We start from the raw sequence: 23,165 nt of genomic DNA, 5'->3' as shown, positions 1-23,165 counted from the left end.
TGTCAAATCAAAAATAACTTTTAAATATTAACAATATTATATCCAAAGGGCATTTATAAAGCAGTGAATGTGACATTCAGCAAACATTCACTGCAGAAAAATCAACCACTGTAATTTGAAAGATGCACCTGCTGTGAATAGCTGGTGAATGTCACATGCTCTGCTTTCTAAATATGCCTCTTGTGTCTTCGCTATAGTTTGTATTTTATTATTTTTAATAACGTGTTTAAACAAAATGCTTCAATTTTTTTTTGTTGTTTTTTTTTTTTTTTTGTATTTTGTATTTATTACATCTGCAAACTTAAAAAAAATGTGAATATTACATAGTAATATTTGCTATTTACAATCAGTAGAGGAAACACTCAAGACTTTTCAGCTTTTTCACAAGTTGACAATGCTGTGCTGTGCATTGCCTCAATAATAATTGTGAATGGCCCTAGTAAACAGAAGCTCAGATTACACACAAAGCTTCATTTGCATGTGCAAAAAATATGTATTATGGTTTTACTATAAAAAGAATATTTTGATTTGGTCCAAAACAATTTTAATCTTTATTGTTATAACATAAAACAAATGTTGAAGACATTTTAAGATACTGGTCAACAAGAATATTTTTGCTTAGGCATGATAGTCTTTCCATTTTTTGGCTGTTTTGCATACAGCTTCTTTGACCTCTTTGTTTCGCAAGGTGTAGATTATCGGGTTTAAGAGGGGGGTGATTATAGATGGAACAATAGATATTATTTTATTTAAATATAAAAAGTCTCTAGCCGTGGGTCTGACAAACATAAATATAGTGGTAGCATAAAAAATAACAACAACTAGTAGATGGGAGGCACATGTGGAAAATGTCCTGCTCCTCCCAAATGAAATAGAAAAATGCAAAGTCGTCTTTATAATCCAGATATAAGACATAATAATTACCAAAAAACATCCCAATATTACAAAGCAGGAAGAAACAAAAACCATATTTTCAACATGAGAAGTCTCAGAGCAAGACAACTTGATCAATGGGGCAAAATCACAGTAATAGTGATTAATTATATTACATCCACAAAAAGAAAGCTTTGTGATTTCTAAACAAGGGAAGGCTAGAACCATAAACCCACATAACCATGATCCTGATAACATCAGAATGCAAGTGTTGGGGCTCATAATAAGTGAATAGTGTAGAGGATTGCAGATAGCCAAAAAGCGGTCAAGGGCCATTACAGTCAGCAAAAAATTTTCCGTGGCACCAAAGGAAAAATGGAAGAAAAACTGAGTAAAACATCCGGCTGAAGATATTGAATCTTCATCTGTGAGCAAAGCCCATAACAGCCTGGGGACAGTCACTGAAGGATACCAAATCTCTAGAAAAGACAGTGCGCCAATGAGGAAGTACATGGGCTTGTAAAGGCGCGGATCATTTCTGATTATAACAATAACAAAAACATTGGCTGTTATAGATAGGATATATATAATGAAGATAAGAACAAAGAGGTAAAATCCTGTTTCCTTTAGTAATGAAAAACCTACTAGATAAAATTCTGAAACTTTGGTTCGATTGGAGCATTTTATTTGCAAGATGTTAATCTGCAGAAAACAATGCACGTAAAAACTTGAACTTAAAAACTTAAATGAATGTAGTAATATATTCATGAAGCAATTTTAAAGAAATTCTGTTGCTAGTTTTAACATACCTCCCAACTTTCTGAGATGGGAATGAGGGACACCTATTAGCAAAAGTATGTAGACATAGGGCACCTCCCCTGCCATGCCCCCTTAAAGCAGAATTATATTTAAAAAAAATGATTAGATAAACCCACAAGTGCTTTTTTATCACTATATACTTTATATTGGCATTTGAAATTTAGAAATGCAGCAATTTAGAAATTGGATGAAAGGTTTAGCACTGGGAAACACTTTTTGATAGATAAATAGTGCATTTTACATACAACTATATAGATCAGACCAAAATGAGGGACAAATGAGGAGGAAAGAGGGACAGAGGGACTTTGTTCCAAATCAGGGACAGTACCTCAAAATCAGGGACAGTTGGGAGCTATGGTTTTAAATAGGGATGAGCCGAACACCCCCCGGTTTGGTTCGCAGCAGAACATGCGAACAGGCAAAAAATTGTTTGAACATGCGAACACCGTTAAAGTCTATGGGACACAAACATGAAAAATCAAAAGTGCTAATTTTAAAGGCTTATATGCAAGTTATTGTCATAAAAAGTGTTTGGGGACCTGGGTCCTGCCCCAGGGGACGTTTTTTCGGGAGCAGTGATTTTAATAATGCTTAAAGTGAAACAATAAAAGTGAAATATTCCTTTAAATTTCGTACCTGGGGGGTGTCTATAGTATACCTGTAAAGTGGCACATGTTTTCGTGTTTACAACAGTCCCTGCGCAAAATGACATTTCTAAAGGAAAAAAAGTCATTTAAAAGTACTCGCGGCTATAAGGAATTGTCGGTCCCGGCAATACACATAAAAGTCATTGAAAAAAACAGCATGGGATTCCCCCACAGTCCAATACCAGGCCCTTTGGGTCTGGTATGAATATTAAGGGTAACCCCGAACCAAAATTTAAAAAATTGCGTGGAGGTCCCCCCAAATTCCATACCAGGCCCTTCAGGTTTGCTATGGATATTAAGGGGAAACCGGTGCCAAAATTTTAAAAAAATGGCATGGGGTCCCCCTCAAAATCCATACCAGACCCTTCAGGTCTGGTAAGGATCTTAAGGGGAACCTCGTGCCAAAATTTTTTCTAAAAATGGCATGGGGGCCCCCCCAAAAATCCATACCAGACCCTTATCCAAGCATGCAACCTGGCGCAGGCCACAGGAAAAGAGTGGGGTAAGAGAGAGTGCCCCACCTCCTGAACCGTACCAGGCCACATGCCCTCAACATGGGGAGGGTGCTTTGGGGTAGCCAAAGCACTGTGTCCCAATGTTGATGGGGACAAGGGCCTCATCCCCACAACCCTTGCCCGGTGGTTGTGGGGGTCTGCTGGTGGGGGGCTTATCGGAATCTGGAAGCCCCCTTTAACAAGGGGACCCCCAGATCCCGGCCTCCCCCTCTGTGTGAAATGGTAACGGGGTACAAATGTACCCCTACCATTTAACAAAAAAAGTGTGAAAATGGTAAAAATGACATGACACGGCTTGGGGACAAGTCCTTTATTAAAAAATTAAAAAATAAAACTGTCCCATGAAGTCTTCTTCTTCTTCTTCTCTTGCTCCGCCGGCGGACCGAAAAAGAAAAAAAAAAACGCCACCGACCAGCCTCCATGGGAGGCACCCGCCATAATGACTGTCCTCACAGGTGACAGCTCTTTTATAACTGAGGGCGGGGCCACACGGTGACGTTGCCGGGTGACCCCGCCCCTCTCTGACGCACGGGGACATTCCTATGGCTTCCCCGTAGCATCAGAGGGGGGCGGGGCCACCCGGTTACGTAAGCAGCGAGTACTTTTAAATGACTTTTCTTCCTTTAGAAATGTCATTTCGTGCAGGGACTGTTGTAAACACGGGAAACATGCACCACTTTACAGGCATACTATAGACACTCTCCAGGTACGAAATTTAAAGGAATATTTCACTTTTATTGTTTCACTTTAAGCATTATTAAAATCGCTGCTCCCGAAAAAACGGCTGTTTTTAAAACTTATTTTTGCATTGATACGTGTCCCCTGGGGCAGGACCCAGGTCCCCAAACACTTTTTATGACAATACCATGCATATAAGCCTTTAAAATTAGCACTTTACCCCATACACTTTTAAAGGGTGTTCCGCGGCTTTCGAATTTGCCACGAACACGGCGTACACTTACGTTCGACTCGAACATCAGGCTCATCAGGCTCATCATCATCAGGCTTTTATAAACATATAAAAGGTCTTCCTGCCAAAAAAAAGCTAAGCTTGCTAGAGAATCTTCAGTATCTGACACACTCAGGGCAGGAGTCTGACACTTGTACAGGATATTCTGCAACAGCGGTATATCTTCTTCAGGGAAGACTGGCAAGGGATGATCTGAACTGCCCTGAGTTTGGTTCAAGCAGGGTTTAGTAAACTTCAAAGAAATTTGGATGCCAAACCTGAACCCTATTGAAATCTATAAATCCAAAATGTCCATTTTCTAGGCTAATAGACAAGAGATTTCAAAAATAAAAAATAACGTGGGGGTGGACAATGCCCTGGGGAACATGAACAAGTAGAATATTTTTTTGTGTGATTTTTTTAAAGAACTGACATTTACAGAGGAAAGATGGTTTTAAACAATGTGATTGTTCAAATATGTCCAGTGCTCATATTTGTACAATGATGTCACAACTATCCCCGCTTCTTTGCTTACATTATATGCAGCGCTTCACACACACACACACATATATATATATATATATTGTACATTCACATCAGTCCCTGCCCTCAAGGAGCTTACAATCTAAGGTCCCTAACTCACATTCATACATACAAATTCTAGGGCCAATTTAGACAGGATCCAATTAACCTACCAGCATGTCTTTGGAGGATGGGAGTACCTGGAGAAAACCCACGCAGGCCCGGGAGAACATGCAAACTCCAGGCAGGTAGTGTCATGGTTTGGATTCAAAATGGTGACCCTATTGCTGCTAGGCAGAAGTACTCACCACTCAGCCACTATGCTGCTTTTCCTTCCCCAGTTCCTCTCCCCCCTCATCATTAACATGCTAATGAAATTTAAAAAAATCCTTTCAGTACTTATTTTGGACCCAGTGATATCCTCATTAGGTCTATTTGTTTCTCTGTGCAATGCAGACAGATCATGGCTGATGAGAGAGGCAGTACTCAGTACTCCTCTAAAGAGCCCTCAGCCCTGATGGAAACAGTGGGCTGGATCTTGGGAAGAATTATGCAATTATCACAATGCCTTGATTGGTGGGTGTCTGGATCTTGGGAAGAATTATGCAATTATCACAATGCCTTGATTGGTGGGTGTCTGGATCTTGGGAAGAATTATGCAATTATCACAATGCCTTCATTGGTGGGTGTCGGTCTGGAGGAGTGGGTAATCCTAGGCAGACTGAATTTGCATGCAGACTGCCCTAGAACAACGCTCACATATAATGCTAAGCCACCATAATTGGAAGAACTAAAATCCAATGAATGAAAGAGATGAACCATGGCCATTCAGGCTGGGGAGGAATTGGCTACAGCTGCTGGATGATGATGGACATCTGAGGCAGGCTCTATCTGAATGGCTCCAGATTCTAATGCACACCCTGAGAAGCTCACAGTGTGCTGTGAAATCAGAGTAAGCAATAGTAAGGCTGCAGTTCAGATTTAAGTTTTTTATTCTGGCCACAGAGTCACCTTAAATGTAAACCAAATTCTAATAATAATTTTAGATATGAAGGACAAGAAAACTAATCAATTAGTGATTACAACTGCATTGAATAAGAATATGGGATGTCTGGGAGGAACCCCATGCACAATGCTGCCAAAAGAACATTATCTTCAGAAAGGACTGTAGATGGTAAGAGTTATGCCCCGTGCACACGATCGGATTTTCCGACAACAAAATGGTGGATTTTTGTTCGAAGGGTGTTGGCTCAAACTAGTCTTGCATACACACGGTCACACAAATGTTGGCCAACAATTACGAATGTAGTAACGTAAAATCCCCATTACGAACGCTAGTTTTACAAGACCAAACGCTTCCAGCTCATCCTTGATTCCGAACATGTGTGGACTTTTGTGCGACGGACTTGTGTACACACAAACGTTTGTTGGCGGGAAATTGGAGAACCTGCTAGTCAACATTTGTTGGCTGAAAGTCCGACAACAAATGTCCGATGGAGCATACACACGGTCGGACGTACCGCCAACAAGCCCACATTCAATATTTCCCATCAGAAAATCTGATCGTGTGTACGCGCCATAAGATTAATATATTATACATACCAGAGCTGTCCAAGATCCAGCTCCCCGAAATCTCTAAAGCCTCGTACACATGATCGGATTTTCGGACGGGAAATGTGTGATGACTTGTGTGAAGGCTGTTGGCAGAAAATCTGACCGTGTGTATGCTTCATCAGACAATTGTTGGCCATCTTTCCAAAGACAAATGTTGGATGGCAGGTTTATAAATTTTCTGCGAACAAATTTCTGTTGTCGGATTTTCCGAACGTGTGTACACAAGTCCGTCAGAAAAAAGTCCAAAGTACAAACACACATGCACGGAAGCAAGGATGAGCCAGAAGCAGTCGGTCTTTTAAACTAGCGTTCGTAATGGAGAATTAACATTTGTGACGTGGCAAATTATGAAATCTCGAAATGCAGCGTACAATTCTCTTCTTCTTTAATTGGATAATAATGAAGCTGCTTTGCTGGTGATACTGATGAAGTTATTGCAAACTAATTTTCAAAGGCTTTTTTTTTCAAGTGATATCAAGAATAATATTATGGGTTTTGTTTGTTTTATTTTTTATTTGGGCAAGTTACCACAACACCATTATCCCATAGTTTTTTATATCAAAGATACAACTATGTTTGTGTCCCTTGTCAATCTTACATTGTATTTTTTAAAATGTAACTCCCTACTTCCAAACTGTCATTTGAAGTAAAACACATAGCCAAGTATTATTCTACACAATTTTTTTATTGTGCATTAAAAAAAGAAAACAAATAAAATTAGACATGCTATCTGCCAATAGAACTTAACCAAAAAGTGCATTCTATGCATCCAAAAATATAGAAAATATACCAAATCAAATCATTATTCAACCAAAAAAATAATGTAAAAGCAATAACTCCAAGGCCAATAATAAATAACACGTTATCTCCTCCGATTCCACAACATGTCTGGCTGACGAACCGCCGTTCAGAAATGAACTGAAAAGCACGAAATGAAAAGTGCGAAATGAAAAGCGCTAAATGAAAAGTGTGAATCAACACTCACCAAACTTCTACTAACATAAAATTAGCAGAAGGAGCCAAAAGAGTGGTGCTATAGAGCTGAAAAACCACATAGTATGTCACTACGTTCGTGACTGTTGGCCAACAATTGTGTGGCCGTGTGTATGCAAGACAAGTTTGGGCCAACGCACTTCGGACAAAATTCCATGGTTTCGTTGGCCAACTGGTGTCAGTTCACTGCACCAAACTTATTTTATTTACATTTTTATTTTATTTCTGCAATAGAACTTTCTGGGATGACATTAAAACTGAAGTTTAGGTATGTCAATATGTACATAGTTACATTGGTCCTGCTTGGACATGTACATACTTTATGTATGTGCATTACCTGTGGTAGCTTTGCAGCAGCTGGAAATCACAATAGTAAGCACCAATACCACAGTGATCACTGCTAGCTTCTGGGTCCCATGTCAAGTGGCTGCCCTGCTGCTTAGCGAACACAAGACGTCACTCACTCAGCACAGATGCCATTCAGGGAATGAATGAAAAACATTCTGTGATTGGATGAGTTGGTGGAGAGGCAGGGCTGTGACTTAACAATCTTCAACTTGTCCAATCAAGAAACACTTTGCATTCATTGAGAGAATGCAAAATGTTTCATGCTGAGTGAGTGACCTCCTGTGTTCAATAAGCAGCTGGGGAGCCACTCAGGAGGGGACCCAGAAGCTAGTTGTAATCACTGTAGTAGTGGTGCCTCCTATGGAGATTTCCACATGGATCCCACAGGTATGGCACATATATACTTACATTGGTCCAAGCTGGATGTAACTATGTAAAAATTGCCATACCTAAACTTCAGCTTTAAGGCAACTTATACATTTGAAATAACAATAGAGATTGAAGCCTTTGTGCAGGGGCTGGAAATACTGTATGAGACAGTGGTGGTACTGTATTCTTAGTTTTCAGAAATCTGTATCTCAAAAAAAGGACAGTACAGAGGTAAGTGTAAATAACTACTTGACCTTTGGAAGATATACCACCCTTCATGACCAAGCATTTTTTTGCTATACGGCACTGCATTATTTTAACTGACAATTGCTCAGTCTGGCAACACTGTACATAAATACATTTTTATGTCCTTTTCCCACAAATAGAACTTTCTTTGGTGGTATTTGATCACCACTGCGGTTTTTTTTTTTGTGCTATAAACAAAAAAAAAAACAATATTTTTTTTCTTTCTGCTATAACATATCCAATAAAATAAATTAAATAATCAAATTTCTTCATAAATTTAGACCAATATGTATTCTGTTACATGTTTTGGTAAAAAAAATCCCAATAAGCGTATATCGATTGGTTTACATAAAAGTTATAGTGCCTACAAACTATGGTATATATACTGGAATTTTTACTTTTTTTATACTAGTAATGGTGGTGATCAGTGACTTATAGGGGGACTGCAATATTGCGGCAGACAAATTGACACTAACCAGTGACACTAATTACGTGATCATTGCAAAAAAAAAAACAGTCCTTGTACTAATGACACTGGCTTGGAAGGGGTTAAACATCAACGATCAAAGGGTTAAATATGTGCCTAACCTGTGTTTATGTGTGTACTGTCAGGTGTTTTGATGTAGTGTATTGTATTTCTGGCTTTGCAGGGAAACAAAATCCACCACATCCCTGCTGACAGGACAGAGCTCTGCATTGTTTATATAGGCAGAGCTCCATCCTGTGTCTCTCCTCGACAATTAGCGGGTGCCGGCGGTCATCCATTGCTGCTGATCTGCTGTGTATATATATATATATATGTATATATATATATATATATATATATATATGTTATATATATATATATATATATATATATATATATATATATATATATATATATATATATATATAGTATAAAATCTCCTTTATTGGCAATAAACAACATTGGAGTTGCTAAGACATACACCACATATTTTGGGTATTTTTGGCACATTCTAAAACTATATATGCGAAACCAATTTAGTTAATGCATACTTTTGGAAATCCTTGCTTAGATGCCATGCATTAGGATTAGATCATGTCAGAGCACTTCGTGCCCCCTATGCGGAAGTGCAGGATCACGTGTATATACGTGACTCTGCACAGAACGGCTACCCTGTATCAGTAAATCTGCTATAGGGCAGTCGTGAACTGATTAATACATTACACTCACTTCCCAAAGTGTTTTCTGAAGTTCATTCCTGGAGTTCTTTTTTAGCATAACTGTCTAGAAATTGTAATACATTATTACACTATGGTAATGATTTAAGAAAAATAATTATAATGCACGCACACATATATATCTAATAGATAGATAGATAGATAGATAGATAGATAGATAGATAGATCTCTATCTATCTATCTATCTATCTATCTATCTATCTATATATATATATATATATATATATATATATATATATATATATATATATATATATATACAGTCATGGCTGAAATTGTTGGCACCCCAGAAATTTTTCCAAAAAATCAAGTATTTCTCACAGAAAAGTATTACAGTAACACATTTTGCTATACACATGTTTATTCCCTTTGTGTGTATTGGAACAAAACAAAAAAAGGGAGGAAAAAAGGCAAATTGGACATAATGTCACACAAAATTCCAAAAATGGGCTGGTCAAAATTCTTGGCACCCTTAACTTAATATTTGGTTGCACACCCTTTGGAAAAAATAACTGAAATCAGTCGCTTCCTATAACCATCAATAAGCTTCTTACACCCCTCACCCGGAATTTTGGACCACTCTTCCTTTGCAAACTGCTCCAGGTCTCTCTTATTGGAATTTTAAGATCTCTCCACAGGTGTTCAATGGGATTTAGATCTGGACTCATTGCTGGCCACTTTCCAGCGCTTTGTTGCCATCCATTTCTGGGTGCTTTTTGATGTATGTTTGGGGTCATTGTCCTGCTGGAAGACCCAAGATCTCGGACGCAAACCCAGCTTTCTGACACTGGACTCTACAGTGCGACCCAAAATCCTTTGGCAATCCTCAGATTTCATGATGCCTTGCACACATTCAAGGAACCCAGTGCCCACACCTGTTACTTGCCCCAGGTGAGTTTAAAGGAGCATCACATGCTTGAAACAATCTTATTTATCCACAATTTTGAAAGGGTGCCAAGAATTTTGACCAGCCCATTTTTGGAATTTTGTGTGACATTATGTTCAATTTGCTTTTTTTCCTCCCTTTTTTTTGGTTTGGTCCAATACACACAAAGGGAATAAACATGTGTATAGCAAAACATGTGTTACTGCAATACTTTTCTGTGAGAAATACTTGATTTTCTGGAAAAATTTCTGGGGTGCCAACAATTTCAGCCATGACTGTATCTATATATATATATAAATATATAAATTCATATGTCATTAAGGATGAATTTTAACAAAGCAAATGCCTAAAATGATGACATCTTAACGTGGCGTATAGGAAGTATTGCTCAGTTGTATATGATGCATGTGTATTTCCTGAGTCTGTCATGTCTGAGATCAGGGTGTAAAGTGATGCCTCAATGATAAGTGCAAAGCTTTTGTTGCAAAAGCAGAGTGGTTGATGTATGCAAAGTAGCTAATGGGTTCTGCCTAAATAAAATATTTTCAAATAAAGTTATCTTATTAAACATTACATTCATTGTTGCGTTTGTTCTGTCCCCTCTCAGTATGATAATATAGTTGTATCTGTTTGCCATGAAGCCAGAAAGAGAGAGAGGGGAGGTTTCGGCCTTTTATATATATACTTTAAATTGCCAAACATATTCCCAGAGAGATTCATTTCACAGCTCACACTGGAATGATCTGGGGAATAGTCACAAAACCTTAATGTCTGAATGTAAGAAAAAGCAATAGGTTAAATCAACCATGTTATATGTATATTTACATTAAAGAGGTGTTCTGCTACCCCCCACACAAAAAATTAAGTCAGCAGCTACAAATACTGTAGCTGTTGACTTTTAATATAAGGACACTTACCTGTCCAGGAAGCCCGCGATGTCGGCACCCCAGTCAATTTTCAGATCGTCTGTCAGGTGCTGCCGCTGCCATTCCTGGTAAGGAAAACTGGCAGTGAAGCCTTTCAGCTTCATAGCTGATACCCTATTGCGCATGCGCGAAATGTGCTCTTTCTAATTGGCCCGAGCGCGGAGGAAGGGCGAAAGGGGGCTGAACTTCCAAGGGATGGCGCCACGGCGCTGTCCAAAACAGGTACCCATTCCCCGCTCCCCCCCTGAAAGGTGCCAAATGTGGCGCTGGAGGGGGGGAGGAGACAGATAAGTGGAAGTTCCACTTTTGAGTGGAACTCTGATTTAATGAGCACATTAAATGTATTCACAAACCAAACACATTATTCACTGTTACAACATTTTACATTTTAACTTATAATTTACTGGCTGTAACTTGGTTATTAAGATAAGGTCAAAACAAACAAATGCTATTGCACAGGGCTGGCTGCAATGAAGCCAGACTGTTTTCATTTCAAGTTTAAAGTGTTACTAAACCCAGGACCCTGCATTCACTATATCTGGTCTCCCACAGCACACATAACATGGAAATGCAATTATTTTAGTAAATATAAACTGCTAAATACCTTTAATAACCAGCAGTATATAGCAGTCTTGTGACTTCTATCAGTGTCGAGTTAAAGCTTGTAGGAGGAGTTTTCATTCTCCCCAGATTGTCCTATAAGGCTGCAGGACCCCGACCCTCTGTCTGGACAGTGCTGATTGGCCCTGTGCTGAACACATGCACTCTGCCAAGAAAAAAAAAAACTTTAGCAATACACAGCAAACTGTACATGTGCAGATTGCCCTCAAAGCTTTGTCCTATCAGCAGATAGGGAAAGAAGTGGAAGATCAGAGAAAACAGGCTCAAACAGTCTTTTTACACAATGCGGAGAATTAAGTCCTTAGGTTCCACAGTGAGTAGAACAAGCATGGTTTACTGCATGTACAGACTAAGGTAGGGTTGCCACCTTTTCTTCAAGTCAAACCCGAACACTTTAGCGCTGCACAGCAATTTTTCTTTTTTATATAGTATAAACTATACATATATTTTCAGTTAAATAACATTTCTAATCATATGAAATTAATCACAAGAGTCCCCCATTACATCTGAGGCTGCAGAGTTCCCCTTTTACATCTGAACTCGCAGTTTTCTTACACTGTAAGGGGGGACTCTGCAGACTCTGATGTAGGGGAGAACTCTGGGGATTCTAACATAAGGGATACTCTGGGAACCCTGATTTAAGGGGGAACACTGAGAACTCTGATGTACGGAGAGGACTCTGATGTAAGGAGGAACACTGTGGCCTCTGGTGTAAAGGGGAACTCTGATGTAATAAGTGCTCTGAGAACCCTGATTTACCTTAGTGTACTCAGACAGGAGAGAGAAGGGGGGAGACTTTAGTCACAGACAGGGATGGATGGTGAGCTCATTCACCCCTTTGGCAGACTGATGAGACTTTGGCAGTCTCATCAGATGTATCTGAGGCTATTGTACTTCAAATTTCCAGCCCCCACTTTCCTTTTCTGAGCCACGGCGCCAGGGATTGGAGTGTGGGCAGACACAGAGGGGTAGGGGCGGGTGGAAGAGGAGCAGATTGAGCCCTCTCTCCTCTCCCATCTGTGGGGGGGATTGTTAGTGCTGGCTTTGGGCAGTGTGAAAGAGAGTGTAACACACATTCTCGGCTTACACAACTGCAGACAGCAATGCTGCTGGGAAGCCATAGTCTGGTCTAAATAATGTGTCTAAGTAAAGTAGGTGGTAACCCTACTTTAAGGACTGGTTCACACCTGACTTTCACAGGAATGCAGCCTGCGTTTCTGTGCAATTCCTGTGAGATTCAGTGTGCTGTGATTTTCAGCACATTCATTTGAAAGGCCTGAAATCGCACTGGATCACACTACGAGTAGTGTGTACACTACTTTTCAAAACCGCACTGTTGTACCATGCCATCTGGTTCTGGCAAACGCAATGAGTTTACGATCTGCATTTTGGGTGTCATTAGAATTATATTGACACCCACAAATTACACACCCAGTGTGTTTTGAACACAGTCTGGGAAACACATGCAGAATGCATGAATGCAGGGTCCTGGATTTAGTAACATTTTAAACTGCATTTCAGTGTGAACCAGCCCTAAAGCATATTAAATCAAAAACCAAAATGTAATACAGTATATTGTAACTTACCAGTAATTAGATGTAGTGGCTGCATTAGTTATATATGGCCAGTAACCCACCTCCTTTATTAGAGTGCTTCCACTCTGGGTGAAGAGGCATCAGAGACACCTTTGGACAGCAGTATTGTCAGTCTGGGGGGAGAGAAGTGTTAGATGTACTAGCAGATTTAGATACACTAACAAATTGAAGCCAAACCCCAACTAACACTTTTTAAGCAGTTATAGCAAACAGTTTTGCTCCTTTTGGGATATTAGTGCAGACCCCCCTCAGTGCAGACCCCCCCTCTATCAGTGCAGACCCCCCTCAGTGCAGACCTCCCCCCTCTATCAGTGCAGACCCCCCTCTATTAGTGCAGATCCACCCCTCTATCAGTGCAGACCCCCCCTCTATTATTGCAGAACCCCCTCAGTGCAGCCCCCTCATTAGTGCAGGCCCCCCTCAGTGCAGACCCCCCCTCTATCAGTGCAGACCCCCCTGTATCAGTGCAGACCCCCCCTCTATTAGTGAAGACCCCCCTCAGTGCAAACCCCCCCTCTATTAGTGCAGAACCCCCTCAGTGCAGCCCCCCCCTCAGTGCAACCCTAAAAAATGATCTTTGAGACTGTGCAGTGTTCTGGAGTTCGCACTGGGTACCAATAGTTGTGCATAGGAGCAAGGTAACCACGTGCCAAAGAGACTTGCTTCATGGTCTTCAGCTGTGAGGCCTTAAGCCTCGTACATACAATCGGATTTTACGCCGAAAATTGTATGATGACAGACTGTTGGCCTAAAATCCAACCGTTTGTATGCTCCATCGGACAATTGTTGTCGGATTTTCCACAGACAAATGTTGGACGGCAGGCTTATACATTTTCTGCGGACAACGGTCTGTTGTCAGATTTTCCGATTGTGTGTACACAAGTCCGTCAGACAAAAGTCCAAAGTACAAACACGCATCCTCGGAAGCAAGGACGAACTGGAAGCGGTCGGTCTTGTAAACTAGCGTTCGTAATGGAGAATTAACATTTGTGATGCGGCAAATTATGAAATCTCGAAATGCAGCGCACAATTCTCTTCTTCTTTAATGGGATAATAATGAAGCTGCTTTGCTGGTGATACTGATGGAGTTATGGCAAGCAAATTTTCAAAGGCTTTTTTTTTCTAGTGATATCAAGAATAATATTATTATGCTTGTTATTTTTTTTTTTGGTGCAAGTTACCACAGCACCATTATCCTGTAGTTTTTAAGATCAAAGATACAACTATGTTGGTGTCCCTTGTTAATTTTACATTGTATTTTTTAAAATGTAACTGCCTATTCCCAAACTGTCATTTGAAATAAAACACATAGCCAAGTATTATTCTACACAATTGTTTTATTGTGCATTCAAAAAAAAAAAAAAAAAATAGACATGCTATCTGCCAATAGAACTTAACCAAAAAGTGCATTCTATGCATCCAAAAATATAGAAAATATACCAAATCGAATCATTATTCAACCAAAGAATAAAATAAAAGCCTCATGCATGTGTCCTGCTTCTTAATATAGGGGGTCAACAATGCCAAGAGTTGGTGAAAGCAGGGGTCCGTCATCCGGAGATAATTTCGAAAATCATCTGGATTATTATGTAGGTTATTCCTGCGCTACCGTGGAAGAGAGATGCACACAGGGACAGCTGCAAGCACCGAATGGGGTCACACAAAGCCCATAAATAGACAAAAAAGCATGAGGGTAGGTGCTGCGCTAACCAGGTGGAGTAAGAAAAAATTACTACAGGTGGAAGTATGAGGTAAATGTTGTAGTAAAAAGTGAAAGCTATCAGCTACATATATGAAAGACAATGAAAGAATGAAGTATAAATAGAGGTAGGACAAAAGGAGAGCAGTCTAGGTACTGTCTCTTAATATAACACAACTCCATCCCTATAAATCATATAATACAAAAAATAGGTTCGCCCGTGGGACTTTAAATGAGTTGGTCATAGAGGTCATAGCAAATAGTATAGAGTTTTATTGAATTTCCAAAAACATGATTAGAAAAGAACATAAAAACATCATAAGACATTGTTTGACCATTGAAATGTTAATTACAATAAATTGGTACATAATATACATATACAACTGTTATACTCCACGCGTTTCGCAAGCTCCGCTCGCTTCCTCAGGAGTTGGTGTATATGTAGAATATCTAAAAGATAGTAGGTATCAGTAAAGTATGACATTCAATGGTAGTTATGGTCAAAAAAGAAGTATGTGGCTTCATAGAGGCCTCCCATACTTACATATGGTCAAATGGTCCATAGGACTGACTTGCAAATCTTGAAAATCCTCCACACGGGAGCTGAAGAGGCATGACCCGCAGCAACCAAAACAGGGACCCAGCAGAGGGAGGACATGGCAAGGAGGAGGATTGGCGTGTGGTGTATCCTGAGATGTCCAATTAACCACCTGGGTCATATTAGCTGTAATAAGATTATATATGTATCTATATCAAAATAAAGTTTAATAATGACTTGGGAGTATAAATTGTGTAATATAACTAATATATGAAGGGGACCTATGAGAAGGTGGGCATGGATACAAAACAGGAAAGAGAAAGAAGAAATGAGAAAAGTGTGAAGAGTGCAAGTATGTGAAAAAAGAAATTGAAAAGGGGATAGTGGGGGGGGGCAGGAGGCAGAGCCTAGCGGAGCAGACATGCATTGTTAGAGCTCCACACCGCTGAGGAGAGAAGAGAAGGACAAAGCGGAGCCTGCAGGCTCAAAAGGTATCCATTTGAACCTTTTTGCCCCAGGGAACAAACTGTGAAAGTTTGGGCAGGAAATATGGTACTGGGAGGAAACCGTGGCAGAAATAAAAATCACCTCACAAAGAGCTCACAGGCACTCACTGCAGCTGAAGCAGCTCCAGTCACCTCACAAGATACAGCATCAGGGCGCTCTCACAGACAGAAAATGTCACAGCAAGACTCTCCATTTGAGTCAGATACAGAACAAATCCTCTCACAAACTTCTCCACAAGCCTCCTCAGCATCCCCAGTAATATTATTACAATTTGAAAAGATGCTTCATAAGGCTTTAAAACAAACCTCAGACCAAATAACAAACAGCCTAACCAAAGAAATAAGAGAGCTGGGAAACCGCACCGCAGCCTTAGAAATAAAAATTGATGAAATTGAAATTACAACTCAAGAAAATATAACAGAATTGGAACAATTAAAAAAAGAGAATTTAATACTTCAAACTAAGCTCGAAGATTACGAAAATAGAGCCAGACGTTCAAACTTGCGCATAAGGGGAATACCTGAAACTGTGGCAGACCTGCAATCTACTATTACTGCTCTATTACAAGAACTAAAGCCAGATATCCCTATTGAACGTTTAGAACTGGACAGAGTACACAGAGCCCTCACAGCCAAAAAGAAAGATGGAGCCCCACGTGATATAATCACAAAATTTCATTATTACAGAACGAAAGAACAAATACTAATTGCTGCAAGAGAAAAAAAGGAACTTAATTTTCAAGGACACAATTATCAAATTTTTGCTGACCTATCCCAACTTACTATTACTAAAAGACGATCCATGAAACCCCAACTAATGGAACTGCAACGCCACAACATTATGTATCAATGGGGCTTCCCCTTTTCAGTCAGATTTAACTACCAAGGTACAATTTACAGAAGCAGATCAGCAGATGAACTACAACAAACCCTTTTAAAATTAAATCTGACAGAACCCACAAGCAGCAACACTCCCACACGCAGAAGAATGGCATCATCTTCACCTACAGGCAGCACCCAGAAAATTCCAGAACAAAATGGGAATCATCATTCTCAAAAAAGAGGCCATTATGCCACATCATCCATGGACCAAGAAGATTCAATGGACTGACATCCTAATTCCTGATATCTCTTCATTTATTATACTAAGAGATGGTTCTCTATAAAAAACCTATATTTATAACTGAATGTAACTGCATTCTGATAGTCACACACTGTGTGGGATCATGTTACATTCCAGTTATATTTCTTATTACTTCTGATTCATATAGCCTTAGAATATATAAGTGAAATAAGGAAATTCTTGTTCAGTTATATATTATCAGGTAATAGCAATAGATTTATTACTTTTTAGGACAAATATGTTCAATAATCCAGAAGTAATGGAAGCTTTTTTTTTTTTTTTTTTTTTTTCTTTCTTTTCTTAAAACAAATATATTATTACCTAACTAGTTCCTAGAATTATGTTTTTGTTTATTCTAATCTGAAGCAATACAACCTCAATTTTATGAGTTAACATATCTAAACAGTTACATATGAATAAAATATGTAATTGTTTACTCTAAAAAGGGTTAAAATCCCAAAATAATTCAAACTATCTTCATCAATACCAAAGTTATTAACAGTACCTTTCTAACTGAATTATTTAGCCTAGGGCAAGACTAACCATATACAACCACCCTGGAATAAATAATTTCAACAAAAACTATATTCTGCACTCCAACTAATGAAACATCATTTTGATGTCTTTTGACATAGCACTTCTCTCCTGTAAGCGGAAGATCCATGTACCCCCATTAGCCCTCCTCATTCTCCCAACCATATTATGTGGGAGTGTGACGAAGGCACTTATTCCCCTGAGAGAGATATTTATTCTCTTTCGTGGGTAAATTGTGATTACTTGCAAAAAATCATTTATACAATGTATCATCTAATCTCATATGTTTTTTGTTTACTCTTTACTCCAGAATTCACTGGTTTCTTTTCTATCTATTCATCTCTTCAGTCCACACAGGTTGATCTGCGCAGTCAGCTCTGCATAACAAAAAGTAAGTCAAAACTATTTGATCTATTGCCATGGCACCACTGAATATACTTTCCCTGAATGTTCAGGGAATAAATGTCCCTCAAAAAAGGACCAAAGCCTTCCGTACTTTCCATAACAAGCAGGCTCACATAGTATGCCTCCAAGAAACACACTTCACCAAAGATTCTACTCCAAAATATATTTCTCCTTTTTATCAACAAATTTACACGGCTTCTGCCTGTACCAAGCAAAGGGGAACTCTAATTGCATTTCACCGATCCACACCATTCACCTTATCATCAGAAATTAAAGACCCAGAAGGTAGATACCTGATACTCATGGGTTATATAATGGATACAGCAATCACGGTGATTTCCTACTACGCTCCTAACAAACAACCTACACCATTCCTCTCACATATATTACAAGTGATTAATACACACAAAATAGGAACAGTGATAATGTGTGGGGATTCGAACCAGGTCCTCCTCCCATTTCTAGATAAATCACCTTTTACACCATCCAAAATAACCTCTAGATTACCTTTTTCTCAACTTCTTTCCAAATACAATCTGGTAGATTCATGGAGAGAAAGTAACCCAATGAAAAAGAAATTCACTTATTTCTCGCACCCTCATCAAACCTTCACCAGAATAGATCATATTTTGCTAACAATAGGAATGATACCAGAAATTATTGCATCAGATATAATTCCGATTCCGTGGTCTGACCATAATGCAGTATACACTACTATAGCCTCAGCCATACCAAAAGCGCATGACCCAACGTGGTACTTACCGGACATAATGCTCAAACACCCACTACATCAGATGGCCATTGAACAAGCTTTAAAGGAATACATATCAATTAATAATACAACAGACATTTCCCCAATAACACTGTGGGAAGCTCATAAGCCTGTCTTGCGTGGTACAATACAAAGACAAATGGCACTATTTAAACGGGAACGCAAAAATCTAGCAAAAAAACTAGAACTCAATTTTAATGCAGCCTACATATCATTTCAAGATAATCCATCTCAGAGTACAAAATCTCATCTGGAAAAATCTAGATTGGAATACGATCTATTTCTCACTGAGTCAGTTGATAAATCCCTCAAACGCTCCAAACACAATTTCTACATGAATACAAACAAACCAGGTACATATTTGGCTCGGGCATTAAATTCAACTAACAAATCTTTCAAACCAATACGTTTGAAATTATCAAAAAATGTTTACACTTGTAATCCAGTTAAAATAGTCCATAAATTTCACTCACATCTCGCAACTTTATACAAGACAAACAATGAATTTAATCCTACAGAGGCTGAATCCTTCTTCTCAAAAATAACCTTACCTGAGTTATCTCAGAATCAAAAAAGCAGTTTGGATGAGCCTATAACTATAGATGAAGTTGCTAACGCCATAAAAGACCTAAAACTTAACAAAAGACCAGGCCCAGACGGCTACTCGGCTTTATACTATAAAACATTCTCAGAAATACTCTCTCCCATTCTCACTGAAACTTTTAACAAACTTCTAGATGGACATTCTTTTCGGCAAGAAACACTAATGGCAATTGTTTGTATGATCCCAAAACCCCTTTCTGATGATACTTCCTGTGTGAATTATCGGCCTATCTCTCTGTTAAACCTCGATATTAAATTATTAGCAAAAATAATAGCAAAACGCCTCAATAGCATTATAGGAAAATTAATACATAGAGATCAAGTAGGCTTCATGCCAAATAGACAGGCAGGCGATAATATACGCAGGGCAGTGTTATTGGCACATATTGCTAAAAAACGGAAAATCCCTTTATGTTTTCTATCTCTTGATATTAAGAGGGCATTTGACACAGTATCCTGGCAATATATGCAATATTCATTACAAAAATGGGGTTTTGGACCCCACTTTTTAACATGGATCAAAGCATTATATAATAAACCCAAAGCCTATATAAAATATGCTGGATACAAATCTGAAGCCTTTAATATCGAAAGAGGTACCCGACAGGGTTGCCCATTATCTCCCTTATTATTTGCCCTTATACTTGAACCCATGGCCCAATATATCAGAACAAACCAAACTATAACTGGCATTGAAGTAGGAGGTATTACACACAAATTATGTATATTTGCAGACGATATTTTACTTTTTCTATCATCACCACAGGTCTCTGGTCCTAACTTAATACCAGCTCTTGATGGATTTGCAGCCCTATCGGGCCTTATGATTAATCCTAAGAAATGCCTAGTGCTTAATATTTCACTCACAAACATGGAATTGATCCCGGCTAGGGCTGCACTCCCATTCACATGGGCAGAAAAATCAATCCCATATCTTGGAATTCATTTAACAGCCTCTCATTCTGACTTATTCTCAACCAATTATCCTCCTGTATTAAGACAGATCACAAATCTAATAAAACAATGGTCGCAACTTCCTTTATCCTGGATGGGGAAGACTAATGCAATCAAAATGACTATTCTACCCAAATTGCTTTATCTATTCAGAGTCCTCCCTATTCCAATTCCTTCCTATTTTTTGAGAATAGTACAAAAAAGAGCAACTTCGTTTATATGGGGCTCTTCTAAACCACGTATACCTATACACACACTACATCTTCCCAAAAATAAAGGAGGCCTGGGATACCCTAATTTTACTAACTACTACAGAGCGGCACATTTGGCCAGTCTGTCCAAATACCATGCAAAACAGGAAATCCCATTATGGGTATTTATAGAGGCTTCAGAAAATGACCCTCTATTAATATCAAATTTATTATGGCTTGATCCTAAAGACCGCTTTAAAATTCATAATCCCATAACTAAACACTTCTTATCTCTCTGGGATAAACTAAAAACCAAATATCAGTTACAATCTCCACACAATCCTCTCCTTTCTTTTATCAGAAATCCGGCCTTTTATCCGGCATGGATCTACCCAAATTCTTTTAAAGCTTGGACAACATCAGGCATTCAGACACTAAATGACTTCATAGCATCTAAATCATTCCTTTCATTCCCATCGCTTAGAGAAAAATATGATCTACCAAACTCTGAGATATTTAGATATCTCCAAATCAAAAATTTCTATACACCATTCCTAAAGGGGGATACACCATTATCCCAATTATCCATTTTTGAATCAATCTGTACAAAAGATCCATTTGCTAAAGGTACAATTTCATCACTTTATAATCAATTATATGGAGTACCAAATCTTAATAGACCCTCTTACGTTCAGAGGTGGGAGGAGGACCTGGGACGAACTTTAGAAGACACGGACTGGTCTAACATATGGCTCACATCTAAGTCATCTTCACCCAACATCTTAGCACTGGAGACAAATTATAAAGTCCTAACTCGCTGGTACCTTGTACCCGCTAGAGTGGCAAAATATTCACCTAATACCTCAGCTCTTTGTTTTCGAGGATACTCAGAAATAGGCACATATTTACACATATGGTGGACATGCCCAGTAATCCAAACCTTCTGGAAGGAAGTCTTCGTGATTGCATCTAACATATTTAAAAAAATAATACAACCAGATCCATATTTACCTTTACTTAATCTAAAACCGGAATGGTTAACACTCTCTCAATTCAAACTTATGATCCAACTAATAACGGCTGCAAAACAAACAGTGGCCAAGGCATGGAAATCTCCTACATTGGTACTAGCAGAAACAATTCACAGAATGAATAATACAATGTCCCATGCTAAGATGGTAGCCATCGATCAAAATCAAATTCCAAAATTTGAAAAACTTTGGCATCCTTGGATAAAACAACAGTTCCTGTCAAACTTCAATGACTCTGTCCTGTTGCCATGGTAACAGATTAAATGACTTACAGAGACACCCATTCTAAGGCTTCAAAGAGAACTAAAAAGAATAATAAACTGACGAGCGGGACAACCTTGTGGACCATACCTCTACCTTTCAACCCTTTTTCTTCTTTCTCTTTCCTTTTCTCCATCTTACGATTAAAGCTCATTATCAGAATTTATTTGACCTATATACACTCTACTTGTAAACAATATGTATAGTAGGTATAAATCATTTAAATACCTACAAAAGTAACTAAGGAAATAAAAAAATATCTTTAATTTAGGTTTACGTGAACCCAATGTTTAATATTTGAAATTTCATGATATTTACCTATATAAACCCTACTGTAAAACAATGAGCTTACTTTATAGATCCTTGTAAACTTACTTTATGTATCTTTATAACATTGTATACTCAATAAACTTCTTTTGACAAGGAAAAGGGGATAGTGTTCCTTTGTTTGTCTCATTAAGCATATACAGTAAGAGCAACGTTAGTAGTAAAATATAATGGATCTAGAAGTAATCACCGTAATGGCGAACTAAAAAAGTATAAAGATGTAAGTATCGTTCTAATGTCCATGTTGTATACTGAAATGAGAAAGGACACAGACAAACCAGGGTAGATATGAGAGAAGTATGAAAAGTGAAGGAAAAACAAAGTAAAGTGAAAGGAAGGGGGGAAGGAAATAGAAATACCTGTCCTACTAATAAGTAATGAGTAATGAGTGTAGAATTTACACATTAAGTGTGCGAGTAAAGTTAGGCAGAGTAAGGTGACATGGTAGATGTCTGTAATGTGCTTACCCGTGTGTAGAACTTCTCGGGTGTGAGAGAACGATCCAAGTAAGGAGAGAAAAGAAAATTTGCCATGTCAGCGCCCTCACGCTTAAATCCCCAAGCGGGATCATTGGGCTACGCCTCTAACGCTATACGAACGTGGCTGCGGTGTGTGCCCACGCTGCGCATGCGCAGGCATCCCCAGCCAACAGGGTGATGCACTGCACACCAGAACGTGGAGCCGCTGGATTGCGGAAATCACACGATAGGTGCAGATGTATGGCGCCAATGTAACGGTGGCCCTCCCCCCCCCACACACACAAGGAAATGCAGGGGGGAGGGGACAGCAGGAGGGAGAAAGCCCTCCATTTATACATCGCAGCTCCCGATAAGGAGAAACAAAACCGCGCCCACCAATGAATACAGCACATAGGAACCCATACCATAAAATAACTCAAATAACATAAGGAAAAATGTAATACTCATATCTAAACTTATAATGGTAATAGAGTAGTAATAATAAGTATGACCACGAGAACAGCACACAGACCAAGTGGGCAAGTAGGTGTCTTCCACCTTGGTAATTTAGGACAAAAGGAGAGCGGTCTGGGTACTGTCTCTTAATATAACACAACTCCATCCCTATAAATCATAT

At 38.9% G+C, this 23,165-nt stretch overlaps 1 protein-coding gene across 1 annotated transcript; it reads right to left on the bottom strand.

Annotated features, from left to right (window-relative positions):
* Positions 1 to 618: 618 nt before the first annotated feature.
* LOC141108976 (olfactory receptor 6F1-like) lies at positions 619 to 22,603 on the bottom strand. The gene is made up of 2 exons (XM_073600932.1): positions 22,538 to 22,603; positions 619 to 1,575 (listed from the first exon to the last, which is right to left on the bottom strand). The coding sequence occupies exons 1-2, from the start codon at positions 22,601 to 22,603 to the stop codon at positions 619 to 621; spliced, it is 1,023 nt and encodes a 340-aa protein (XP_073457033.1).
* Between the last annotated feature and the right edge of the window lie 562 nt (positions 22,604 to 23,165).

This window comes from Aquarana catesbeiana, linkage group LG09, assembly GCF_042186555.1.
Source record: "Aquarana catesbeiana isolate 2022-GZ linkage group LG09, ASM4218655v1, whole genome shotgun sequence".
Classification (NCBI taxonomy): Eukaryota; Metazoa; Chordata; class Amphibia; order Anura; family Ranidae; genus Aquarana; species Aquarana catesbeiana.
This window is presented reverse-complemented; position numbering and strand designations above follow the sequence as displayed.